This window comes from Rhinatrema bivittatum, chromosome 3, assembly GCF_901001135.1.
Source record: "Rhinatrema bivittatum chromosome 3, aRhiBiv1.1, whole genome shotgun sequence".
NCBI lineage: Eukaryota > Metazoa > Chordata > Amphibia > Gymnophiona > Rhinatrematidae > Rhinatrema > Rhinatrema bivittatum.
Window position 1 is genome coordinate 54,144,939 of NC_042617.1, and position 13,722 is coordinate 54,158,660.

The 13,722-nt window shown below is 45.2% G+C and overlaps 1 protein-coding gene across 2 annotated transcripts in view; it reads left to right on the forward strand.

Moving 5' to 3' along the window:
- The window catches only part of INTS7 (integrator complex subunit 7), a 110,342-nt gene that overhangs the window by 69,861 nt on the left and 26,759 nt on the right, over positions 1-13,722 (forward strand). For both annotated transcript variants that reach the window (XM_029593249.1, XM_029593250.1), the window contains exon 14: positions 2,871-3,065. In XM_029593249.1, the coding sequence (XP_029449109.1) occupies positions 2,871-3,065 (195 nt within the window). The remainder of the gene's footprint in view (positions 1-2,870; positions 3,066-13,722) is intronic.

Sequence of the window (13,722 nt, forward strand, 5' to 3'; positions counted from 1 at the left end):
GAGCTCGAGAGGAGGCTTGTTTGGCAAGAAGCTGGGGCAGCATCCTACCCTAAGAGGAGAGTAGTTTGTGTACATCCTGTTCATCTGGACTGGTCTGACTGGATGAAGAGGAAGGTGAAATTTCCTTTCTTTAATACATTGATCAGTCCAGGGCCCTCCCTATGCTGCCAATATCCTTGAAGTATTCATACACTCTGTGCTTTGCAAAGGAATTTAATCACAGGTAGGTAAGTGGAGTTGAAGACTAGAATGAATATATATACTTTGCTGCAGTTGAATTATTTCTGGCTTCTTATTGAGTTTTCTTCGTTTCTACTTCCTTTTCTTCTGGAAGTCCACTAGTTTGGAGAAACAAATCACTTAAACTGGTAATATAGTTAATGGTATTGAAATTGTCCATTGTTAGCTTGTTACAGGAATACTGGCAGGCTGGAGTCTACACGGTGGTACATAAGGAGTGACATCAAGCATGTTGATCTGTCTCCATCTGCTGGTTGGTTTGCATAACTGTTTGACTGGACTGGTCTGTCTGTATTAAAGGAAAGGAAATTATTAGATAAGTAATTTCATCTTTTGCTAATCGATAAATTTTAAAAGAATGAACATCTAACTTATGTGACCCAGAGGATCACAAAGAGCAAGCAGGGATAGCTGACAAAAGAATGCAAGTGCTCAGGAGTGCCATGAAAATGAGCGATGATCTTAAATTGAATCCTCCAGAATACTGTAAGACATAAAAGATTGGAGTTAATATGTTAAAAATGTTTCTTTATGTATATACAAGCCGTTAAGCCCGTTAAAACGGGCAACCCTCCCCCCTCACTCTCCCTCCCTCCCCCTCTCACCCCTCCCCTCACTCTCCCTCCCCCTCACTCTCCCCCTCTCACCCCTCCTCTCACTCTCCCTCCCTCCCCCTCCTCACTCTCCCTCCCTCCCCCTCCCCTCACTCTCCCCCTCTCACCCCTCCCCTCACTCTCACTCTCCCCTCCCCCTCACTCTCTCCTCCCTCACCACCGGGTTCGCTGCTGCTCGCCGCCACCTCTTACTGCCGCCGCCACTGCCCCTTGCCAATGCCGCCGCTGCTCCAGCCGCCATGTTATCAAGCAGCTGACGCTCTGCTGTGACCGACGTGCTCAGTAGAGTTGCTCTCTACTGCGCATTTGCGGCACGTCGGTCAACCTTCATTTGTTAGGTTGATTTGTTGTAAGCTGCTGAGATCTGTATAGTGGTGGGCTATAAATTTTATAAACAAATCCCTGTAATTAACCTAGCAAAAGCATTCTGTATCAACTAAAGTACACGAAGTAGACGTGGGCAAAGATAAAGTGCATTATAATAATCTTAAGTGCTAGACAACTATTGCTTGAACAATTGTGCGAAAATCTGTTGTGCAGAAGAAAGGGCTTAACCTGACAGACTAGTTTCAACTTACAGCAATTTTAGCTATCACTTTAATCTGTGGTCTCATGGTTAAACATTGTTGATCAGTATTCTACTTAAGTATTATTCTTGAAGAATAGGTACAGAAATATCTCTAAAGATAAAATTGGACAAATTGGTCATGACGGTGGAATGCTACCTAGCAGTTCCTCGGTGTTAAGATTTGTGGTCATCCAGGCAGTGATTGCTGGTACCTTATAGGCTAACCAATTCATTGAGGCATGAGCTTTCGAGAACAGAATCCACTTCATCAGATGCATGAAGAGTAGTACAGAGGTGGATAAAATATATGGAGATGGGAAGGGGATGGATACAGAACTAAGAAAAGGCACCAAATTAGGCAGGCAGGATGTGGAAACTAGAGATGTGATTCAATCGAACCTTGTGGTTCGGCCTTCATTATCGGCCCACCGCAGGAAATTTCGTTTTCCTGCGGTACGGGCCGTTTTTTTTTTTCGGCCACCCTGAAAGTTTAATTAACTACAGCTCCCTCCCCCCCAAGACTTGCTGAAAGTCCCTGGTGGTCCAGCGGGGGTCACTGGAGTGATCTCCCGACGTCGGCTGCCAGTAATCAAAATGGCGCTGGTGGCCCTTTGCCCTTACCATGTGACAGGGGCTACCGGTGCCATTGGCCGGCCTCTGTCACATGGTAGGAGCAATGGATGGCCGGCGCTATCTTAAAAAAAAAATGGTGCAGGCCTGAAAAAATGACAGCCTGAGAGGGGGAGATCGCTCCCGGGACCCCCGCTGGACCACCAAGGACTTTCGGCAAGTCTTGGGCGGGATCAGGAGGATGGGGGGGGGAGGGGTAGTTAATTAAATTTGAAGGGTTTGGGTGGTTTGAGTTTTTTGTTTTGTTTTTTTTTAATGTACCCTTTCTCCCCCCCCCCCCCCCCCCCCAAAAAGATAGAAAAACCAACCGAAATTTCGTGGGTTTTCCGTTTGTTTTGTCAGCTCCCCGAAATGCAACGAAATAGGAAATATAGTCTTTATTTCCTATTTCGTTGCAAACGAATGCACATCCCTAGTGGAAACAGAGTGATAATAGCATTATGGTGCAGACTTCTGACAACTGAAGTAAGTGTGGAAAGACAGACTGATCTGAGAACAAGTTCATAGATAGTTGTAGTGTGCTAAGAAGCCATTATTTCTGTTCAGACCTAGGGTGATGGGGTTTTGATGTGTTCCAATTCAGCATGTCATGCTGGAGTGTTCCTTTGAAGTTCCTTTTTAGGGGTATGGCAACCTAAAAAGAAGCATTTTCTATTTGACCTTTTTATTTTTGCTAGACCAGACTCACAGCTATCCCTCTGATTTGCCAGCTTCTCCTCACTTCTTTGTGCTTTTCTTCTACTGCCTAATGCTGTTTCTTTCCATAATCCCAGTTCCTATGTTTTATTTTTCTTCCCCCCCCCCCCCCCCCCCCCAAGGCTGCCAGCACGCCCCTGAATCCTCTGAGTTTCCAGTGTGAATTTGTCAAGCTAAGGATTGACCTCCTGCAGGCCTTCTCTCAACTCATCTGTACCTGCAACAGCTTGAAGACTAGCCCCCCACCTGCTATTGCCACCACCATTGCCATGACCTCAGGAAATGACCTCCAGCGCTGTGGACGCATCTCCAACCAGGTACGCTCCTCGTCTCATGGCCTGTCTGTACCACTTCCTCAAGTTCCCTGCTGTGAGAATCCTGACAAGATGGCTGTGGCCTGTTGAAAAGTTCATTTTATTCTGTTAGTTGCTAGCTGCTTCCTTTAGTTGATGTTGACAAGTTAAAATCAAGTAAACATTAGGGAGATGGGGAGGGGGGAGGCTAGTCTACGCGTATCTGAAGGGAAGAGAAGGAAGATTATGCTGTAGTCTTGGGTAGGGTGATCAGATGCTTCCAAGTTTTCAGGGCTCACCTGTTCTCTGTAGGGATTTGGAACTGTATTTTTAAGAAAAGGCAGAATCTGTATCTCTGTATCTCCAGGTGGCAGGGCGCAGAGCAGGGAGGATATGATGCTTGATAACAATACAAGATTAAAATCTGCCTGGCCAGTTTGTGGAGATTGCAGGGACCACATATGGAGTGACTAATAAAACATGCTGGTTAATCTTCTCATCATAAAAGGACATGAGTGCAGATATTACCCTGATGTGAATTTCCCCTGCACTTTCTTGGGGAACTGGAGGGTTTTATTAGCGTATGTGAATGATTCCAGTTTCCCTGTATGTACCGGATCAGTCCAAACTCCTGGGTTTTGCCTCCGCACCAGCAGATGGAGACAGAGCAAGATTTGACTGGCTCTGCCATATATACCAGGGTGCCACCCACAGTCAGCCAGTATTACTCTGTCTTGAGCAGATGGTCTGGTGCAACACTGTCTGAGCTGATTCTTTAAAAAAAAAAAAATAAAAAAAAAAAGGGTAGAATTAGATAAGTTGTTTGGTTAGCTGAATTAAGTTTTTGTTTATAAAAAAAAAAAAAAAAAAAAAGCGCTTTCCAGGGAAGGAGAGCGACTGGCTGAATGTCTTAGCCTCCCAGGGGGTTGGCAGGTCCTGAGGGGACCATCCCCCCTGGTTCTGCAGGCTGCTGTGGCTAAGGGTCGAGGGCCCTACCTTTTGCCTTTTGGGCAGCCCAGCTTGGAGGCCCGGATCACTCACCCCAACCAGACCGCTTCAGGACCCGTTGGTGGACAGCAGAGCAGGTTAGACTGCGCTTACTGTAAAAAAAGAAAGCCTTTTTCTGTGGCGGGTCTCTCCTTTTTTGTCACGGCAATCTGTTTTCATGTGTTCTATCCCCCCTTCCTCCTGCTTCTTCTTCTGTTTTTTTTCTGGGGTCTGCCCGATGCCACGCGGTCCAGCTTGTGGGGCAGAACGCGCGCGCCTCTCACGGGATGAGCTGTCTTTGGCCTGTATCCCCGGAGGTAAAGGGACATCGCGGCCGGTCAGGGGGGTGCTTGTGAGGCGCAGATAGATGGCGATCGCCATCGGGGAACTTCCTGCCTCATCACACAGACCGCTGCCGAGGAGCGCGGGAAAAGCCGCCATTTTGGGAGCCGCTTCTAACAGGGCTCCGATCGCGGTGGGGGATGGAGATTTCCTGCCCCCTCTACCCGCAGCAGACAGCTCCGAGGCTCGTTCCAACGATGACGGCAGGATGACGATACAGGAACGGATTCAGAGGATTCCTGTTTTTCTTCTGATTTTTATTTTAGCCATGCATAGAGCCTTTAAGGCTTGCAAGGCCTCAAAACGGCATGCTTCTAAGTCTGGGGGCTTCAAGGCACCCTTCCCTCCCCCCCCCCCCCCCCCCCCCAGCCAAGCAGCGGAGCCAGTCGCTGAACCCGAGGATGTCTTCCAAGGCTAAATGTCCTTTGCGGGCTATCCCACCCCGGGAGGATTCGGACTCTGCTTCAGAATCCCCAGATCCGGATGAGACTACCCTGCCCCCTAGGGGGGTTGAAGGAGTCGGCGACCAACCTCGAAATCAGCTCGACCGCGAACAGGGCTTATCAACTCATCTGCGACAGATGGGGCATGCCATGCATGGATTTGATGGCGACTTTCAAGAATACAAGGCTCCGCGCTTCTTTGCTCGTCGCACGGACACAGTGGCAGAGGGCGTGGATGCTCTAGAGTTAGCCTGGCCGACGGTTCTGCTGTTCGTCTTTCCACCGTGGCCTTCGATCAGCAAAGTGCTTTGTCGCGTAGAGATACATCCATCAGATGTGGTCCTGGTCGCTCCTGAGTGGCCCAGTCGATCGTGGTTCGCGAATCTGCTCAATCTCGTGGTAGAGGGTCCACTGCGTTTCCCGCTTCTTCCGAACCTTCTTCATCAGGGTCCTGTTTGTTTCGATCAGGTAGATCGCTTTTGTCTAGCGGCATGGCGTTTGAGAGGAGGCGTCTAAAAGGTAAAGGTTACTCGGATGCGGTTGTGACCACTCTTCTGAGGTTGCGCAAAGTGTTGACTTCGCTATCCTTCGTATGGGTTTGGAAGATTTTCAAGTCATTAAGCATCACATTGTTCCCACTCAGGCGTTGGTATCCAGCGTTCTAGCCTTCCTCCAGGACGGTTTTTCCAAGGGCTTGTCCTGTAGTTCCTTGCAGGTGCAGGTCGCAGCCCTGGGCTGTTTGCGCAGTTCTATAGACGGGGTGGCATTGGCGGCGTATCCTGATGTTTCTCGGTTTTTTCGTGGGGCCAAACATTTGCGCTCACTGGTGCGTTCTCCAAGTCTATCCTGGAATTTGAATGTGGTTCTTAAGGCTTTGTGTGTGCTTCCTTTCGAGCCATTGAAGAGAATGACTATGAAGGACCTCACGTTAAAGGTGGTATTTTTTTTTTTTTTAATTATTTGTTTATTGAGTATTTTCACTTCAATATACAGAAGATCACGGAACAAAAAGAACAATCTTATACATCTCTATATACATATAAAGAGAAACATACCAAGTTCCGTTATAAAATTCAAAAATAATAAGAAATAGAAACAGGTAAATCAAGAATATGGAGAGATTTTGAAACCTCCAGAGAGCAGTATCATTTAAAGAAAATAGAATATTCAATCTTTGTCCTCTCTCCCTCCCTTCTCTTTTCCAGCCCTAATAGAGACTTATTAGGCTAGGGAATCCAAATAGGATTTCAACTGAGCTGGTTGATTAAAAATATATTTCCTCTCTTGATATGAGGCAACGCAGCGACAGGGAAATCTTAATATAAATTTAACCCCTTTTTGTTGAGACAGCCCTTTCAATGTTAAAAATTCCTTCCTCCTAAGCTGTGTCTCCCTTGAGATATCGGGGAAGATTCTTATATTCTGTCCATAGAACTTACTATTCTGTTTTCTAAAATAAAATCTCATTAAAGATTCTTTTTCAGATAGAAAGGAGAGTTGTACAATAAGGGTGGCTCTAAGATTTATATTCATTTCAAAGGATTTCTCCAACAAGTCAGAAAGGTTTAAATTTTCCTGAACTACATTTTCCTGATTCGGTTTATCAGTTTTCTGATTCTGCGATATATAATAGATCTTATCAATTACAGGTAAAGTTTCATTGTTGTAACCTAATATATTTACCAGATAACCTTTAAACAAGTCATGTGCAGAAATTAAATGAGTTCTGGGAAAATTAAGTATCCTTAAATTGTTCTGCCTTATTTGATTTTCTATCATTTCCAATTTATTACTATAAATTTTGTCTGACTTGATTAAATTGAATTGAACCTTATCCAATTCCTTCACCCTTTCCTCTACTTTTTCGATTTTATCCTGAAATATTGTATTCTTATTTAATACTTCTTTCAAAGTATTAGCAATATTATTAATAGATTTCTGTAATGTCACTAGCATTGTCCCAATTTCTTCAAGTGAGAATCCTCTTGGTGTAATTACTGCAACTTCAGTTATTCCTCCTATTTGGGTATCCCCAATTCCTTCCTCTGTTGGTACCAGTCCAGTGGCAAGTTGGTGAATTGGAGTCCCATTCCCTTCCTTGACGTCCATTTCTGGAGCATTCAAGGAGGTACTTGTACTCCCATCAAAATCTTGCACTAAAGCAGATGAAAAATCTAATTTTGTTTGGGGGTCTTCTAAATAGGAGATCCCAGCTTTATTGCCAGATGGTGGATCAGGTGTTTCTGGCGCTCCAGGGGTTAATGATAACTCTTGGGTCAGATGGATCGCTCCCTGCTCTTGGTCAGTTCCATCAGCGACACCTCCTGGAGCTTCTATGGGAGTTTTTGTGAAGCAGTCCTTGATTTTAGGTTGGTTATCTAATAATGGTGTTGAAGACAAGTCCCGAAGCCTAGCCTTCCTCTTTGTGTGCGGCATAACAAAGAGGAAAGCTTGGCCGTGGGCAAAATACAATCCTAAATGATAAAAGAAATAAAGTCTTAGACTCACGTCTTGAAGAAACTGTTATTTAGGATCTTCACCACGAACAAATTCTTTAGTTTCGTCTCTCTCATATACTTGTGGCTGCAGTGAAACCAAAAATCAGTCAAAGCTCCTAGCAAGGCCAAGCACGCCGGTACAACGTCGATCTTATGGGCGTGAGCCCGGCTCCACCCCCGACGTCCTGACCTCACGAACAGCTGTGTTTCAGAAAATTCTCCTCCGGTCTCCTCCGGTTGAAAAGAAATGAAGCTGCTGCGGCTTAGAGCTCTAAAGACGCCGATCTTGTGGGCGAGAGCAATGCAGGAAAGTTACAGGTAAGTCACCTCCGGACTCCTCCGGTGCAGAGAGGAAATGGCACTGCAGCCAAAGGTGGTATTTTTGATAGAAATTTCCTCGGCACGTCGGGTCTCTGAACTGCAGGTGTTATCATCATGCAGGGAACCTTTCTTGAGCATTTCAGATTCCGGGGTTAGTTGACAGACTAACTTCCGAAAGTGGTGTCCTCTTTTTTTTTTATTTGAATCAGTCAGTGGAACTTCCCTCCTTTTCAGATTTGGATCGGTCAGATCCTCTTTCAAAGGATTTGAGAAAATTGGATGTTCGAGGGGCACTTCTGCGTTATCTGGAAGTTACTAACACTTTCAGGGTCTCGGACCATCTCTTTGTTCTCTGGAATGGACCAAAGCGAGGTAATATGGCCTCCAAGACCACGATCGCTCGGTGGCTGAAAGAGGCCATAAATTCTGCCTACTTGCTTTGTGGAAAGCCTTTGCCAGTAGGGATTAAGGCACATTCCACTTGTTCCCAGGCGGCTTCCTGGGCAGAGTGTCATCAAGTTTCCCTGCAAGAGATTTGCAGAGCAGCAACTTGGAATGCGTTGCATACTTTTGCGCGACACTACAGACTCGATGTGCAAGATCCGAGCGGGGGAAATTTCGGAGTAGGCGTGTTGAGAGCGGGTCTCTGCGGTTCCCATCCCTTGTAGGTGCAAGCTCTGGTACATCCCAGGAGTCTGGACTGATCCAGTACATAAAGGGAAAAGAAAATTAGGTCTTACCTTCGATAATTTTCATTCCTGTAGTTCCAAGGATCAGTCCAGAGTCCCACCCGCTGTGAGCATTAAAGTTGGGGAGAGTCCGCTACTGCTATTTGTTTTGTTGTCTTCTGATCTGCGGATTTTTTTCTGCTGTTCGTACCCTCATTTACGGGTCTGGTTTTGTTGTTGGGGTCAGTGATCCATATATTAGGTTGCATTTCTTGTAGATAGTTTGGTTTGAGAATCCTTCTGCTTTGACCTTACGTAATACTGGCTGACTGTGGGTGGCACCCTGGTATATCTGGCAGAGCCAGTCAAATCTTGCTCTGTCTGCAACTGCTGGTGCAGAGGCAAAACCCAGGAGTCTGGACTGATCCTTGGTACTACAGGAACGAAAACTATCGAAGGTAAGACCTAATTTTCTTGTCCTTCATTCTCAGTCACCTGGTCTTGGGTGGGGCAAAATCAGGACTGGCTTTGGAGACTCAGAATATTTGTATATAGTCACAAGAAACAGCAGTAGAAAGGTCCGAGCCAGTCCAGCTCCGTAGCAAGCCTGGGATGGAAGCGCTAAAAAGGCCCTATTTTCAAAAGTGTTACACCAGAACGGAGAATGGGAAAAAGCTTTTCCCTGTACGTACCCGGATCAGTCCAGACTCGGATTCTCTTCTCCACCCCCCTCAGCAGATAGAGAAGTTTACAAAGCATACTCCGCTTTATATAGGCTGGTGCCACCTACAGTCCGGCAGTATTACTCAATATCAAAGCAGAATGGCTCCCAACAAACCAGCCTAACTACGCACTATAACACCTCAACACGGAAGAGAAATACAACCGGAGCACGTAATTCAGCAGGAACTTAACCTGTAGCCTCATTCGAGGACTATTAATGGAAATCTCTGCAGATCTGAAAGAGCACAAAAGAAAACCAACGGAGCGGACTCTCCCTCACCTCCATGTGGGCGGGGCTCTGGACTGATCCGAGGTACTACAGGAATGAAAACTCAGGTAAGAAACTAATTTTCCTTTCCCTGTACGTACCCGGATCAGTCCAGACTCCTGGGATGTACCAGAGCTTCCTTATCTGGGATGGGATCTGGAGAGGCCCGATCACTGCACACCTTCACCAAAGTCTCTTGAAGCTAGTGCTTGGACAACCAGTCTGTAATGCCTCGCAAAAGTATGCAAGGATTTCCAAGTAGCCGCCCGACAAAGCTCCTGCAGAGAAACCATCTGACACTCCACGCAGAATACCGCCGCAACCCCGCTGGAAGAGATCTACCGTGAAAAGAGAGGCCGAGCGAAAGCGACCTTCAGCCAGCGAGTTATGGTAGTCTTTGAAGCCTGCCGTCTTCGTTTGAGACCACTCCATAGTCCAAAACGATGTTCCAACACACGAAAGGTATTTGCAACCTCCAGACAACGCAGCACTGCTCTGCGACCGTCCAGCTTCCGCAAGTCCCTAGACAAAGCATCCAAGTGGACTAATTCTGTGAAGGCCGGTAGTTCCACGGATTGGTTGACCTGAAATGAAAAAAAAAAAAATCTTTGGTAGAAAAGAAGGAACTGTCCGTAATGAAATCCGCAAAAAAGGGTTTTGAACAGCAAAGTGCCTGTAACAAATCACTACAACACAAGAAAAAATTATCTACACTAAGTAACCAGACTGTAGGTTTTGCACCTCCACCATCTGCTAGAGACAGAAATACTGCCGGACTGTAGGTGGCACCATCCTATATAAGGCGGAGTTTGTTTTGTAAACTTCTCTGTCTCTATCTGCTAGGGGGGGGGGGGGGCAAAACCCAGGAGTCTGGACTGATCCATGGTACTACAGGAACGAAAATTATCAGGTTAAACTAATTTTCCTTTTGAAAACACTCTTGACTGTCAAATGAAGAGGTCTGGTATTTGAATAAAGCTCTCAGTGGCTATAGTGCCTTTCAGTTTGCATGTAATGACTTGCTGCTTGTCGCTTGAGAGTAGTGGATTCAAACCAATTCCATAGCCTTGTCCTCTAACCCCTATTCTACACTACTTGCCCAAAGTAACGAAAAATGATGAAACAAGACTCTATTACATAGATCAAAGCTGTAATAAACCCTGGGAGGATTATCAGGCAGGCAAAATGGTGAAATAAGAGAAGGGTCAAAATAAGTCAATGGCTAGACCAAGGTTTGCAAGGGATACTTTTGCTTCCTTTAGAGCAGAGCTTTCCAAACTTTTCATGTTGGTGACACACTTTTTAGGCAAACATAATTTCGGGACACGGTAATTCAGTCTACTAGTAAACCAGAGGTTAAAGGTTAAACGAACGAAACATATTTCGACAATTTATGTATGTTTCCTTAAATATATACATAAATAAAATGTTTCACGACACAACCTATCTCATGAAAACCTTAAATTTATATTAAAAATATATATTCCAAGATTCATGTTATTGTTATAATTTATGAGAAACAATAATAAAACAAATTGTCTGTCCCCCACACACTCATCTCTCTCCTCCCCCCAGCACATGTCTGTACCCCACACACTCATCTCTCTCCTCCCCCCAGCACATGTCTGTACCCCACACACTCATTTCTCTCCCCCTCAAGCACATGTCTGTACCCCACACACTCATATCTCTCCCCCTCAAGCACATGTCTGTCCCCCCAGCACGTTTGCCCACCACTCACTCATCTCTCTCCCCCCAGCACATGTCTGGCCCCCACACTCATGTACCTCGTCTTTTTGATTGTTGCCAGTTAAGTGCTTCACTCCCTTCCATGATCACCAGACACTGCTGCTTGCAGTCAGTACTCTTCATGGCCAGGCCTCATCGGCAGCAGCAGCCAATGCAAGGATGGCTGGGCTCGTTCCACCCACCAAGCCCCCCCAAAAAACGCGATTGACAGCAGAAATCACCCAATAATAAGCAACCCATAAACTGAAAAAAAAAAAGTGAATCTCTAGAAAAAAAAAAAGCCCAAACTCGCATCAGAGTTGACCAGGCTTGCGCGACACACCTGCACACTGCAGGCGACACACTAACGTGTCCCGACACACAGTTTGGAAAGCTCTGCTTTAGAGAGAGGAGTGGGAAATTATGTAATGGGATGTGGAGAAAGCACTGATTTGAAATTATATAGAAGAAAAGGACAGTTTTGTTTCACTCAGCTTATTTGTACCTGCTACTGTATAGTGGTCTTTTCCTTCTGGCACTAAGGTCCCTTTGTGTCTGTCCCATGCATGCTTGCATTCTGCCAGTATTTTGGCTCTTATAACTTCCTCTGGATGGGTCCATCCTCTCTCCCTGCAGCTTCATATGATGAACCTTGTCTCTGAACCCTTCTCGTTCTATTGAAATTGCTCCCTTCTGGTACTATATTGAAATCTGCTAGATATTTGATTGTATCATATTTTCCCTTTCTCATTTTTCTTCTACAGGACCTTGTTAGTAACTTCAGTATCTGTGTTTGGCTTGTAGTGCAGTTCATATACTATTTTGGTAGATCTCCTTTGAATTGCCTCTACTTTGCAAATGAGATGTCATCTGCTACCTAGAATGGACCAAATCCTGTAGAAAGTCCACACAAGCTATTTCTTTTAACTCTATAATAGGCCTGGGAGTGTGGTGATAACATGTGGGTTTTTTTCTAATTGGATAGCAAGTGGCATTTCCTTTGACTATGCCCAAACATTATTGGTTGCTTATCTGTTATAGGTTCACTGTGTGCTTGCAGGAAAATACAAAATCAGACACCTCCCAGGGCACTTCCCTGGGGAAATTCATCCCTCCCTGACACAAGGCTGGTATTGCTCAGCAGCTCCCCTGCCACGATCTGCCACTTCAAGATATAAAGTGGCATCCCACAGGCTTCCTTCCTGAGAGGGTTTTCTACTTAAGAAAACACAAATCACACTCGCACACATTCTGAATCAGCACACAGTAGATTCCAGAATAGCAGGGTTTTATTTATATACCCAGCAGAAAGCAATGAAGCCAAATGTATTGCATTCGCATAGAACCAAAGGCAATGCATAGTAACATAGTAATGATGGCAGAAAAGGACCAAATGGTCCATCCAGTCTGCCCAGCAAGCTTTAGGTAGTGACTGCCACTCTGTGCAGGTTACTCCCATATTTCTCTTAAAAGTAGTAAATGTTGCTCTGTGCAGTTATCCCCAAACCTTATGATACCCATAAACATTTCAGCTAGTAACATTTTTAACTGGCCATAGAAGCAGTGCTGTGCTTTTTCCCTTATGTCTGCGTAGTTTAAACATTAAAGTAATACCAAAATTTGCTGTCTCGTCACAAGAGCCCAGAATAGCAGAATGGCTCTGTTGCTTTTAGTTATTCAGGATTGCAGTTATTGCCCCCTCTCTATCTGCACATCTGAAAGTATGTTTTGAGAGACTTCATACCACTTTCCCAAACAATGTTTTGTTTTTTTCTTCTGATTCTGCATATCAGCTGTTTACTTCTTCTTTTCCCATACTTGTTCAGTCACATGATTTATCAGTGTGGGAGCTCTTGGTCAATGAAGGCCCAATTTCCGAACACACCCTTAGCGTTTCGGGAGGGGAAGGGCTCTCCTTTCTTCCGATGCCTCCGAAATGGAGGAGGATGCAGAGGCGCGCAGCAGCTACAGTAAAAAGTGATAATTCCTGTGTCTAGCTGGCAAACTGTTAAAGTAATTTTTAGTTTGTGTGTGAATGCTGCTTAGTGAAAGTCTGCAGCATTTTCTACACCTCCCTCATTCCTGAACATAGCAGCTGTCCAAAGATTTGCAACCAGGAAATGCCATAAAGTCTTCCAGTGGTCTATCTACCAAGTGAAACTTAAAACCTTGCTATTTAAAAATAGGGTGGCACTTTTTATGTTCTTAAGAACTTTATTTATTTATTTTAAAGGGAATGGGCAAAGCACAAACTTTGAAAAATCCTGTAAGAATATCTATTAGCACCTGATACTTACTTGAATCTAAGTGAACAGATTGGGAAATATTTCCTTCCTGATTGTTCAGACCAGTCCAGACACAGATTTTTCTCCCTTACAAGCAGATGAAGACTGAATGAAAGCTTTACAGGAAACAGCCTTATAAAGAACTGTGCCATCTGCAGCCTCTCTGTATTTCTTTGTCTCCAGCAGATGGTAGAGGTGCCAAACCTGCAGTCTGTGAAGTGGTTGAATGAACTCTGAGAGGTGGCGTATTGGGGTTTTTTGGTCCATCCCCACCCTCTGAGTGAGAACAAGGGCAAGCAGGAGAATCGTTGACCCCCATTTTCTGGCTAAACCTGGTACTGGGGGGGGTCTGAAAACCAATGGTGCTAGTTCACTCTTCTCTTTCCTCCTTCTCCCTTTTGGTTCCTTGGACCCTGGA